Source organism: Macaca fascicularis, chromosome 7 (genome assembly GCF_037993035.2).
Source record: "Macaca fascicularis isolate 582-1 chromosome 7, T2T-MFA8v1.1".
Classification (NCBI taxonomy): domain Eukaryota; kingdom Metazoa; phylum Chordata; class Mammalia; order Primates; family Cercopithecidae; genus Macaca; species Macaca fascicularis.
The window spans coordinates 50095185-50107707 of NC_088381.1; the positions used below are offsets into that span (position 1 = coordinate 50095185).

General features: G+C 37.0%; 1 protein-coding gene across 15 annotated transcripts in view; it reads left to right on the forward strand.

Moving 5' to 3' along the window:
• Nucleotides 1–12523, forward strand: part of NEO1 (neogenin 1) — a 265604-nt gene that overhangs the window by 137185 nt on the left and 115896 nt on the right. For all 15 annotated transcript variants that reach the window (XM_045395695.2, XM_045395702.2, XM_045395705.2 and 12 more), the window contains exons 6-7: nucleotides 6545–6699; nucleotides 8469–8589. In XM_045395695.2, the coding sequence (XP_045251630.2) occupies nucleotides 6545–6699; nucleotides 8469–8589 (276 nt within the window). The remainder of the gene's footprint in view (nucleotides 1–6544; nucleotides 6700–8468; nucleotides 8590–12523) is intronic.

The following is a 12523-nucleotide window of genomic DNA, read 5'->3' on the forward strand; positions in this document are numbered from 1 at the left end:
ATCATATTGTTGGTACAAATGTTTATTCTGAGACCATGGGTGTAGGATAAAGTAAATGAGTAATTATGTTAGTGTCATTGAGAACAGAGATTTTTGGCTTGAGAGAAAAATACAGATGTAAAATTAAGAAGATTCAGCTAACACCTACAGTCTTAGACTTAATTGGAAATATTAGTAGAAAATCATGATGAAGTTTATACTTAAAAAATACAGAATTGCTGACTTTGTCCACAAAAAGGGCCTCAGAGCAATGACCATAAACTGAAGACCAGTAGAGTTGTGTGAAAAAGGACTCAGGAGCTTTCACTGTGTTCAGGTTTCCTCCATTGGGTCAAATATGGGATAGTTTAAGAATCAAAAGAATAATAACTTCAGTAAATTGAAACTAACCAAATATATCTTAAACTAAGGGCACTTAATACTTAAACGAAAAATCCTCAGCAATCACCTTTGGGAGAGGATATTAGAAAACCAGCTCATTGTTTTGAAAACGTAAGTGAAGGGGAAAAAATCAAGCATTTATTCTGCCCCTTTTCAAAGAACTGTCCTTTAGGATAACCAAATAATTGTGGGGTTATCCTAATAATTGAGGGGATATAATAGTAAGTAATGTAAGGGATATTTCTCTTTATAGAATGAGTAGAGTATTACTATTTTGCACTGCCTGATGGGCAGTGATAACCAAAGGCTGTTAACATCACCAAAAGACAGATAGACACACATGATGAACCTCCTGATAGATGCACATGGAACTGCCTATGAAGTAGTCTCGGGGGTGGGGAGGGGGGAAACTGGCCTGACTCCAATCAAGGTTCTACATTTAACTGTGAGCTTTCAGAAATAACATGTTAAATACCACTATGGCAATGTAGTCACCAAAGACAGATTGCAGGGAAACCTTATATTACAAATGACTTGGTTTCTTAAACAAATTTCAAATAAAAGATAAAGAGGAATCTGCAGATACAAAAAAAAAAAAAAAACCCATAAGAAACAAATTAATACCAGTGAATGCATCTTGTTTGCCCAATTTGAATAAAGTAGATCATTTTTAAGAACACAGAGGCCAGACGCAGTGACTCACGCCTGTAATCCTAGCACTTTGGGAGGCTGAGGTAGGAGGATCACTTGAGCCCAGGAGTTTGAGACTAGCCTGGGCAACATAGTGAGACCTCCTCTGTACAAAAAAATCAAAAAATTAGCTGGGTGTGGTAGTGTGTTCCTGTAGTCTCAGCTACTTGAGCGGCTGAGGCAGGAGGATTACTTGAGTCTGGGAAGTCTTGGCTGCAGTGAGCCATGATCACGCCACTGCACTCCAGTCTGGGCAACAGAGTGAGAACATTGGCCAGTTAGTGAAATGTGAATACCAACTGAGTAATAGGTGATATAAAGAAATTATTATTGTTATTGTTGTTATTGTTATTATTATTTGAGACAGAGTCTTGCTCTGTCACCCAGGCTGGAGTGCAGTGGCACAATCCTGGCTCGCTGCAACCTCTGCCTCCTGGGTTCAAGCGATTCTCCTGCCTCGGCCTCCTGAGTAGCTGGGACTACAGGCATGAGCCACCACGCCTGGCTAATTTTTGTATTTTTAATAGAGACAGGGTTTTGCCAAGTTGACCAGGCTAGTCTTGAACTCCTGACCTCAGGTGATCGCCCGCCTCAGCCCCACTAAGTGCCAGGATTACAGGTGTGAGCCACCGCACCCGGCCAGTAAATTATTTTAGATACCAGCCTGATAATGGTATCATGGTTATGTTTAGAAATGAGAGTTCTTGGCTTATAGAGGTACTCAAATATTTATATGTGAAATAATGTAATACCTGGAGTTTGCTTTCAAAATAATGTGTGTAGGGTAGAGGTTGGGAATGGAATGGATTAAGGCATAGATGAATCAGTATTGACCATGACTTGATAATTGTTGAATCAACATAATAGGTATGTGGGATTTATTCTATTCTCTTAAATAAAAAGTTTTTTAAAAGAATATAGGTTTTGGAGTCAGACTGCCTAGGTTCAAAATCCAGATCTGTCACTGACTAAGCCTTATGCTATGGAGTTAGCTTCTCTGTGTATTAGTGTCCTTGTCTATAAAATGGAAATAATATAATAATAACTACATAATAGAATTGTTGTGGGAACTAAATGATTTTAAGTGGAAAGCACTTATGAATGTTAGTTTTGCTGTGTTAATTATCACACATCAAAGATATATGTTAAAGTTATAAATCATTGGCTAAAGATCTTAGTGTACTTAGGAATAGTCTAGTTGAATTCCTTATTTAGTAACCCAGGGGTTTGAAACCCACATTTAGTAAAATGTCCAGTGGTAGAACCAGAACTCAACTTTATGTCTCTTGACTCCTAGCCTTTACAACTGCTTTACAGTAAATCATTATCAAAGAATATCCAAGAATCAAAAGACAAAAGTTTTACAAATTTAGTTAAATGATATAATGACTTTTAATGGTAATTCATGAGTCAGGCAGCATCTCTTCTAAAGAACAGAGATAAGCACTACACTGGGCAGGCAGAACAGTTAGTTTTCTCAGGGTAACTTGAGGAGTAACAAAGAAACAAAGTGGATTGGTTAACATCAGTTGTTTCAGATTACTTTCATTGTAAGGGTCAAAGCAGAAGGGACTTTCTTATGATGGCTAAAACTGTCCCATTTGGGGATTTGACACACACAGTCTCCTGATTTCTCAGAAGGTCACATAAATAACTGAGGTTCAGTTTGGTGATGTGCAACTTTAGCATGAGTGACTTCACTTTGGTTCAGTCTGTTTGATTTGATCTGTAGAGTAGAAGCTCAGTCCATATTAGTAGCCTCCCATAGATTTTATTTAACACAAGTAAGCTTAAGTAACCTTGTTCTAAATAGAAAGACTCACAATTGCAAACATGTTCAGTTTTCCTGCATCTAAAATGTATTGCAGTTCAGATGAAAACTCCAAGTTCTTGTTTGTCTGTTTACTTTGAGAAGGAACAGACAAACTTAACATAAGATGAGTCTAAATTTATCTGGGGGGTGGAACACTAAACAAACATGTTAGAAAAATTTTGAGGAAGTAAAGGAAGAATATTTGTTCCACCGTATATTATAACATATTGCATAGTTATAATAATTTTATGATTCTGGCTCAGGAATAGACAGATGGATGAAACCAATTAGTGTCCTGAAATAAACCCCCAAGAGTACACAGATTTTAGTATTAAATCTTTCAAATCAGTCATTCTTTTTGGAATGACTGATCTTGCCACTTAGATACATGTAAAGCTGGATACTTAGTAAGTCTAGATTGTTTTGTAGAAATAGTAGAAGAAAATACAAGTGAATATTGTTATAGTACAGAAGAAGGGAAAGCCTTTGGAGTAAAAATAGTGAAATACAGATGCTAAAATGGAGAAGACTTATACATTTTACCATATGAAAACATAAAACTTTGTTACAATAGATGCCTTAAGTTAAAGACAGGAGAGGAAACAAATATTGGCAGCATGAAGACAAGGGGTTCATAGCTTACTGTATTAGTCAGTGCCCAGTTAGGAGCCAGAAACTATACTAGGCATTTTTGAACAGAGAAAATTTAATATAAAGAATTATTAATGGCCAGTCGTGGTGGCTCACACCTGTAATCCCAGCACTTTGGGAGGCCGAGGCAGGTGGAACACCTGAGGTCAGGGATTCGAGACCAGCCTGGCCAACGTGGTGAAACCCCGTCTCTACTAAAAATACAAAAATTAGCCAGGCATGGTGGTGCATGTCTGTAATCCCAACTACTTGGGAAGCTGAGGCACAAGAATCGTTTGAACCTGGGAGGCGGAGATTGCAGTGAGCCAGGATCATACCATTGCACTCCAGCCTGGGCAATAGAGCAAGACTCCATCTCAAAAAAAAAAAAAAAAAAAAAGAATTATTAACTATTAAAATCTGCTTACTAAAAGGGGGCAAAATAGGACACTAAAGAATACAAAAATTGGCCGGGCGCGGTGGCTCAAGCCTGTAATCCCAGCACTTTGGGAGGCCGAGACGGGCGGATCACGAGGTCAGGAGATCGAGACCATCCTGGCTAACACCGTGAAACCCCGTCTCTACTAAAAATACAAAAAACTAGCCGGGCGAGGTGGCCGGCGCCTGTAGTCCCAGCTACTCGGGAGGCTGAGGCAGGAGAATGGCGTAAACCCGGGAGGCGGAGCTTGCAGTGAGCTGAGATCCGGCCACTGCACTCCAGCCCGGGCTACAGAGCAAGACTCCGTCTCAAAAAAAAAAAAAAAAGAATACAAAAATAGTAAATATAGGGATTAGCTATGACTACCTCTTGAGCTGAGGGAGAGAATCCGAAAATCAGGAAGACTGTTGTTCAGACCTTGTTGGAGACAGTGTAGCTGCTGCCAAAGGACATAGCTATGGGCCAAAGCTGGGGCACAGGAAATCCCCTGCTGGGAGGCCTCAGAGCTGGTGTGCAGAAGACACCTGCTGGGGTGCTGTTGGCTGGACAGATGATAAGCAGAAAGTTGCCCACTGGGATGACATGAGTTGGAGCTGGTGTACAGGACCCTATCCAATGGGATGCAGTGTGTCAGAGCTGGTGCACAGAAAGCCACTTGCTGGAGTAAGCTAGAGAAACTTACAGGAGGGTGATCATTATTGGGTCTTTCACAATCAGCCTCACCATAGGAGCAAAAAGAAGAGCATCCTCCAATATGAAAATTAAGCCCATCACTCTGCTTTGCTGTGCAGTGTTTCCCCAGTGCTGTTAACAAAGCACCAGCCTGACAAAAGTCCACATCCACTACTGCAAAGAAGGACAGATTTGGAGCTAAGAGCCTTGAAATAATAACTCTCATTATGCAAAAAGCTCTTATATATAGATAAGAAAATTATAACTACTCTAATTGGAAAAACGGCAGCATATTTATATACATAATTCACAAAAGAATAAATATGAATGGCTTGTCATTGTTTGAGAGAATCAAGTCAAATTCGCTATAATAGATTTCCCTGATTTCAGCTTGTTGTACAGATTTATGTTTTCTGGATCTTCCATCACTGTGAATGTATGTTGTTTCTTAAGATTATACGTGATTTCCCTCCTTGGGGGAGGTTCTGCTTGCCTGGGGTTCTACCTCCTCTCTGTACTGTTGTTCTTCATTTACATAGCTAGTTATATAGCTAGTTTAGATTTCTCTCCAGGGCCTGCTCTAGACAGTGCAATGGGCTAAAAAAGTTCTTTTTTAAAAAAGGAAAGGGAGATTGGAAAGGCGTAAATAAAACTGTCTCTACTCACAGACAAGCATGATTGTCTATGTAGATAATCCCCAAACTGTATTTACAGAAGCTGATACAACTCATAATGAGAGAATTTAGGATGGCCACAGGATAAAAGGTTAATACACATAAATCAATTTCATTCTTACATACTAGCAGAGAACAACTGGAAATTTTTAAAAATTTAAAGTACCACTTAGAATAGCATCAAAAATATTTGAAATCCCTAGGTATTTATCTAACAAAGCATGAATGAGATTTGCTTACTGAAATCTGTAAAACATTTATGAAAGAAATCAGACTTAAATAGTGAGATAAACCTGTGTTCAGGGAAAAGAAGACAATATTTTTAAGATGTCAGGTTGCCGCAAATTCAACACAATCTCAATCAAAATCCCAGCAGGCTGGGCAGATTTTAGGTCAACTGTAAATAAAGCTGCTGTCATTGCCATTGTTGTTGTTATTTCATAGAAGTAGCCTGCAATGGAGTTTGCTGCTTTGTGATGTAGGGAGTTCCTGTCATTCACACTTTTCAAACACGGATCACTAAGACCCTTTGTCAAGGATGTCATATAGGAAATTACATCATTCAGTAGGATGCTGGACTAGATGATCTGCTTCAGCCCTTCTAATTAAAAATATTGTGATCTATTATTTGTAAGTTAGCAATTTACAACTGTGGTACATGTGGAAAGGGAGCTACTGGAATATTCAGACTTTTTCAAATATAATTATCCTTTCTCCATCACCCTGGAAAACCATTGCATATAATGAGGGGTCTTAGTAATAGGAGTGTGTTGCACGAGTGAGCTGTTTAAGGACTCTAATGTGACATTTGTTTTACTTTTTGTTGTTGTTGTTCTTATCAAGCTGACTGAAAAAGAAAGTTTTATCAATCTTTTCAACCTTTGTATTCTAATTATAGCTCTTAGAAAATTGTATAAATCTTAGGGAAGTAGTCTTTAATATTTATTTTTAGACATTTTTAATTTCTCCAATATAGTCAGCTTAGTAAATAGTTCCAAATAAGGAAACTCAGAAATTATCTTTTAAAACAGTTAGTTGTACCAGCAAATCATTTTTTAGAGATAATTATGTTCCTAATATGTATTTTTATTATATATGTATGTTATGCTTTTCCAAAAATATGTGGAAGTTTCAAATAATGAGTAAAAATCCTGTGGATTTTATGATTTAAAAAATTGGTTGAAATATGAATAGCTGCCTGGTTCTATTTTTATTAATGTCTTAATTTCCTTTTTTATTTTAAAGCTCAACCTGAATTCCTGAAGCAGCCTACTAATATATATGCTCATGAATCTATGGATATTGTATTTGAATGTGAAGTGACTGGAAAACCAACTCCAACTGTGAAGTGGGTCAAAAATGGGGATATGGTTATCCCAAGTGATTACTTTAAGATTGTAGTAAGTATTTCTCAAAGAAGTATGTTTATTTCTGTAACCTTTAGATATTTTTAAATGTAGTCACCAAGAGATCAGTTATGTTATATATACTAGTTTATGTACTGCAAGTGAAATAGAAAAATTCACATAGAATATAATATCTTCATTGGCTGATGAGAAAGCTGAGCCCAGAAATATTTTGGTAGCTTATGTAAGATCACATAGCAAGTCAGTGGCTTACCTAAGCCTAGAGTCTAGACTCTTACTTGAACACACTGGCACTCTGAAACACAGCTGTCACCATTTTCTGGCAGATGATTAGCACACACATGTGTGTGTGTATGTGTGTCCCCAGTTGTCTCCACAGCTCTCTGTTCAAGAAGCAGAAATCTTTCCACACTTCCCCTTGAGGTGTGAAAAGATGATCCTTTTGAAAAACATAATATGTAAGAATGCAACTGACTATACAAAGCTTAACCTAAATCATATACTGATGCCAGACCCTTCAAAATAAGGATGACCCAGTGTCAGACAATTGTTGTAACAATAGTTACAAAGATTCTTTTTTAAAAATGTGTTTAAAAAGTGTCAAATGTATTTAAGAACACTCAGCCATAATTGCTTTTACTATACTTTATATATAGCAAATGCTTTGTAGATATTACCTACCAATACTATCATCAATATCTAACATTTTAGTAATAGAATTATCCAGCTTTAGTAATAAAGATTAATGACATACCTTGAGATCTATACATGACATTCATAAAAATGATCAGAACTATAGTTGTTAAAGACATAATATCTCATTACAAATTTGTCATACAAGTAATTCATTCTTAGAAATATGCATTCTGTTTTTGAAATGCATGATCTCCTGTTACAAAAAGTAATTCACAAGTATTTAACATTACAAAGCAATCTGTTATAGCTAAAATAGTCTTTTAAAAATCAATATTTGGAAACTTTAGAAAATTTTTAAACCATATTTATTATACCAATAACAATAGTTAAATATATATATATATATATATATATATTTTTTTTTAAGATGGGGTCTCACTCTGTCACCCTGGCTGGAACGCAGTGGTGTGATCATAGCTCACTGCAGCCTCAAACTCCTGGGCTTAAGCAATCCTCCTGCCAACCTGAGTAGCTGGAACTACAGGCACGCAGTACCATGACCAGCCGATTTTGTATTTTTTATAGAGATGGAGTCTCACTGTGTTGCTCAGTCTGGTCTTCAGCTCCTGGGCTCAAGTGATCCTCCTGTCTCGGCCTCCCAAAGTGCTGGGATTACAGATGTGAGCCACTGCTTCTGGACCAATAATAATAGTTGACATTCATATAGTACTTTTTCATTTAAGGAAAGATCACATGGCTTCATTGAATTTACTGTAGTCTAATCTGTTAGAACTATTGATATTATAGTCTTAGGAAAAAATAATGCCTTAAATTCACAAATTGAACTTAACTATGGTCAGATAGTATTGCGTGCCAGATCTTTTTCCAAGCAAAGGTGTAAGTTTGCAAACAGTGAGAGTATGACTTTCCATGCGTTAAGTTTTCATTGTGAATGACAGTACGTACTCTTCTATTCAGTTAAATTGGTACCTTGTCAATGCTTTAGTATGAGATTGAGTTAACAGGTACTTAGATGGATAATATGTAATAATTGAATCATAAAAACTTTACTTTTTTTTTCCCTCTCCAAAAAGCATATTTTTGAGATTTTGATCTGGTATTTCTCAATTAAATCATGAAATTTTATTTATGCTTTTCTTCTTCAGAAGGAACATAATCTTCAAGTTTTGGGTCTGGTGAAATCAGATGAAGGGTTCTATCAGTGCATTGCTGAAAATGATGTTGGAAATGCACAAGCTGGAGCCCAACTGATAATCCTTGAACATGGTAAGAGGGGCTGAAGTAGTCAGATGATAGAGGCTGTGTGCTTGATGAACGAGCACCCGTCAGTCCAAATAACTCATGATTGATGACCCACTAGTAAAGGCCAATATGTGGCATAACTGAGAGAAAAAGAATAGCAGTCTGAATCATTTATATTACATAAAATTACCTAGAAGCACAATTTTGGATAATGTTGAAAAGAAATTTTTAGTAAGAAAAAAACTGAATATTATAGTGTTAATAAATTAATTTTTTAAAGAATTTAGTCATCTTAATCTCACAAATATATTTCTGTCCTATAAAGAAAAACTTCTTTTTTTCCCCAATTCTATGCACTTTTATTAACACACTTACAAAATATAACATTCAAACACTGAGGAAACTAAATAACTTTGGAAGCAGAGCTCGTTTTCTGCTTACATAGAAGTGACAATTCTGGGCTGTTGGCACAAAATAGCCAACACTCATAAAACCCTGACTACTATATATCAAACATAAGTTAAAATCATAGGCACAAGTTTATCAGATCCACATTTCTTAGAAAAACTTAGTATTTATTTTGCATTGAAATTTTTAGTTTTTCCAGAATACAATTAATTTACCTTTTCTGATTACCACCAAAAAACCAAGTTGTTTATTTAAAAATTCAGATAACAATGAAAAGTATAAAGAAAAAAAATCCATCCTCTATGTCAAATTAGGGAATCCACACTGGAATTTGAGCAGAGGTTTAATAGAAGGAATAACGTTGATACTGGGATTGGAGTAACAAAAGTTTGACTAGTAAGAAGTAAAGAGAACTCTAGACAATGTAAGAATGGCAACTGTCAGGAGCAACTAGAACCCCTAGGTCTGAGATAGAGCCCTCAGGAAGAGGCCCCTCTTTTTAAGGTTGAGGTCCAGACCCTGTTGGAGACGGTGTAACTTACTGGATGGCAGAGAAGTTGATGTGGTGTTTAGCTCTCTAAACTTGCTCAAAATCTCCTTTCTGGAGGGTTAGGGAAAGCTGCTCACAGAGAGGTGTCTCACTGGAGGCATTCTGCTGCAAAACCACCCAGTGGATCAGGTGTAAGGGGAAGCTGCTGGCTATAGGAGCCTGCCAGGGTAGTACACTAGAACCAGGAAGGAAACGCCTTTCTTCTGTACCGTATCTCCATTGCCTTCTTATTGATAAAGTTTAATACATATGCCAGCTGGCAAAGGAGAAGTATATAAAGGATGTGGCTCTGTTTCTGCAGCATAGGCAATGAAATCAGAATTTGGAGCTGAGAGGCAGTAAATTGATAACTGGTACACACTCCAGATCCTACCACCTGGATATACTGTGTATGGTTTTATAATTTCCTGTTTTCTTGCAACAGCATTGCTGTATACATCTTTCTATGTCAACAGTTGATCTGCATCAATATTGTTTAATACACACTCTGTTTTATATAAGAGATTTTATATTGGTTAACATTTAGATTGTCACCTGTTTTTTCCTACTATAGACGATGTATTGAACTTTTTATGTGATTATTATACTAAATTACTAGAAGTTGAATTATTGGATAACAGTTCTGTGTTAAATTGATAAGGGTATCTGTTGGGTGCCTTATTTATTCGTTTTAGCAACTAAAACATTTTTCATTTTGAGCATTTCTCAAAAATACATGAAAACGATGCCACTTTAGACATCTGATCTTTTATTCAAGTCAAATACGATCAGGTATTGGTGTGCCTCCTGGAAGAATTTCTCTGATGATTGTAGTTTGGCCAGGGAAGCTAATTGGCAAAGATGGCCCCTACTCTGGCTTTTCACTAACATGGCATATGTGTAGGATTTTTATGTGCTGTTTTTTGAAAACTATACTTGAGAGTGCTGTTACAGAAAAGCATAAAATATTAGAACTGCTTTTTTTTCTTCTTAGGTTTATATATACCCTCCCCTGTTTATTGGAAATGATTTTAGTAGAAGCATGCCATTTTTCCATCTTGGTGAAATGCCTGAGTACAATTACCAAATAAGGCACTAGCTGAATTAGTGAAGTAGATAGGCTTGTTTCTTTTTACTTGTGGCAGTGACTTTTCTTAGTAAACCTCATGGCTATTTGGGATATATTTATTTACATGGTACTAAGCAAAGGCACTTCAGTATATTTGTGTTTGAGATTACTGTTACAAATCTAACTTTAATAGTAGAAATGGTAAGTATGCCAGGAAGTTCCTAAACTAATCCTAATTGGGCTTTCCTCTGAAAATACTTGGATAGTGTAAAAATTGTAGTCATAGTGTATTTGCTTCTCTCTTTTTGATAATAGTGTTTTATGAACTGATGAAATTTTTTAGTGTTGTTATTGGGCATGCATTAAAGATGCATAGATTATAAGAAGGAGAGTGTCATGTTATTGTGTTTTCTATTTTGCTGTTTTGATTTGCAAGATAAATATTTATGCAGGAAAGCTAAAAGAAGGAATACAGTAACTTATTAGATCTGAGTTCTGCTTTTTTAGAGTTTACAATTTAATAAGGGATGTAAGAGATGTATACAACTTGAATACCAGTCCAGATGCATAAATAAAGCAGCATACAGTTCAGAAGAGAGGAATTTTGTCTGTGTGATCAGGGAACTTTTTCGTGTAAGATGTCCCCTTTGTAATAGGCCTTGCATTGTAAGATTTCTAGATGTTGATTCAAAGGAAGACCTGGATCAGTATGGAAATACAATAGAAGACCTGTTCCTATAGGAAGGTAGCCTTTAACAGCAGAATAGGATCACATTGCATGATTATAAATAATAAAAACAATGCCATATGTAATGAGTATGATGGTAAAGTCAGGTTTAGAGGAAGACAGAGTACAAGCTAGTTGAAGGAGAATTGTTGTAAAAGGCCATTGTGAGATGATAAGTACTTATAGTAGAGAAATCAGTGGAAAAAAATCCTACTAAGGAGATTGTGTTAGTCTGTTCTTGCGTTGCTATAAAGAAATACCTGAAGCTAGGTAATTTATAAAGAAAAGAGGTTTAGTTGGCTCACAGTTCTGCAGGCTGTACAGAAAGCATGGTGCTGGCATCTGCCTGGCTTCTGGGGAGGCCTCAGGAAGCTTCCAATCATGGTGGAAGGCAAGAGGGGAGCAGGCATCTCACATGGCAAGACCAGGATCAAGAGAGTGTGGTGGGGGGTGCCACACACTTTTAAACAACCATTTCTTGTGAGAACTCACTATCTCAAGGAGAGCACCATGAGGGATCTTCCCCCATGACCCAAACACCTCCCACCTGGTTCCACCTCCAACATTGGGGATTACCTTTTCACATGAGATTTGGGCAGGGACAAATATCCAAACTATATCAGAGGTGTTAGTGATTTATCTGATTGAGACTATCAACTGATTGAACATTAAACATTGTTATAGAGAAGTCAGACATACTTTCAAGGTTTACCCAAGTTTTGGGTAAGTAGGTGTATTAGTCCGTTTTACGCTGCTGATAAAGACATGCCTGAAACAGGGCAATTTACAAAGAAAGAGATTTAATGGGACTTACAGTTCCACATGGCTGGGGAAGTCTCACAATCATGGTGGAAGGCAAGGAGGAGCAAGTCACATCTTACATGGATGGCAGCAGGCAAAGAGAGAGCTTGTGCAGGGAAACTCCCATTTTCCAAGCCATCAGATCTCATGAGACTCATTCACTATCACAAGAACAGCACAGGAAAAACCCATCCCTGTAATTCAGTCACCTCCCACTGGGTGATTCCACTGGGAGGTGGAATGGGAATTGTGGGAGTTACAAATTAAGATAAGATTTGGGTGGGGACACAGCCAAACCATATCACTAGAAGAATGGTGACACTTTTACACTAATAGAAAAGGAAGGCAGATCAAAGTGGAAGGAGATTTCCACTTCTGTTTAGGATATAAAGAGGTACATAAAGAAAATCCCACTCTCACCACA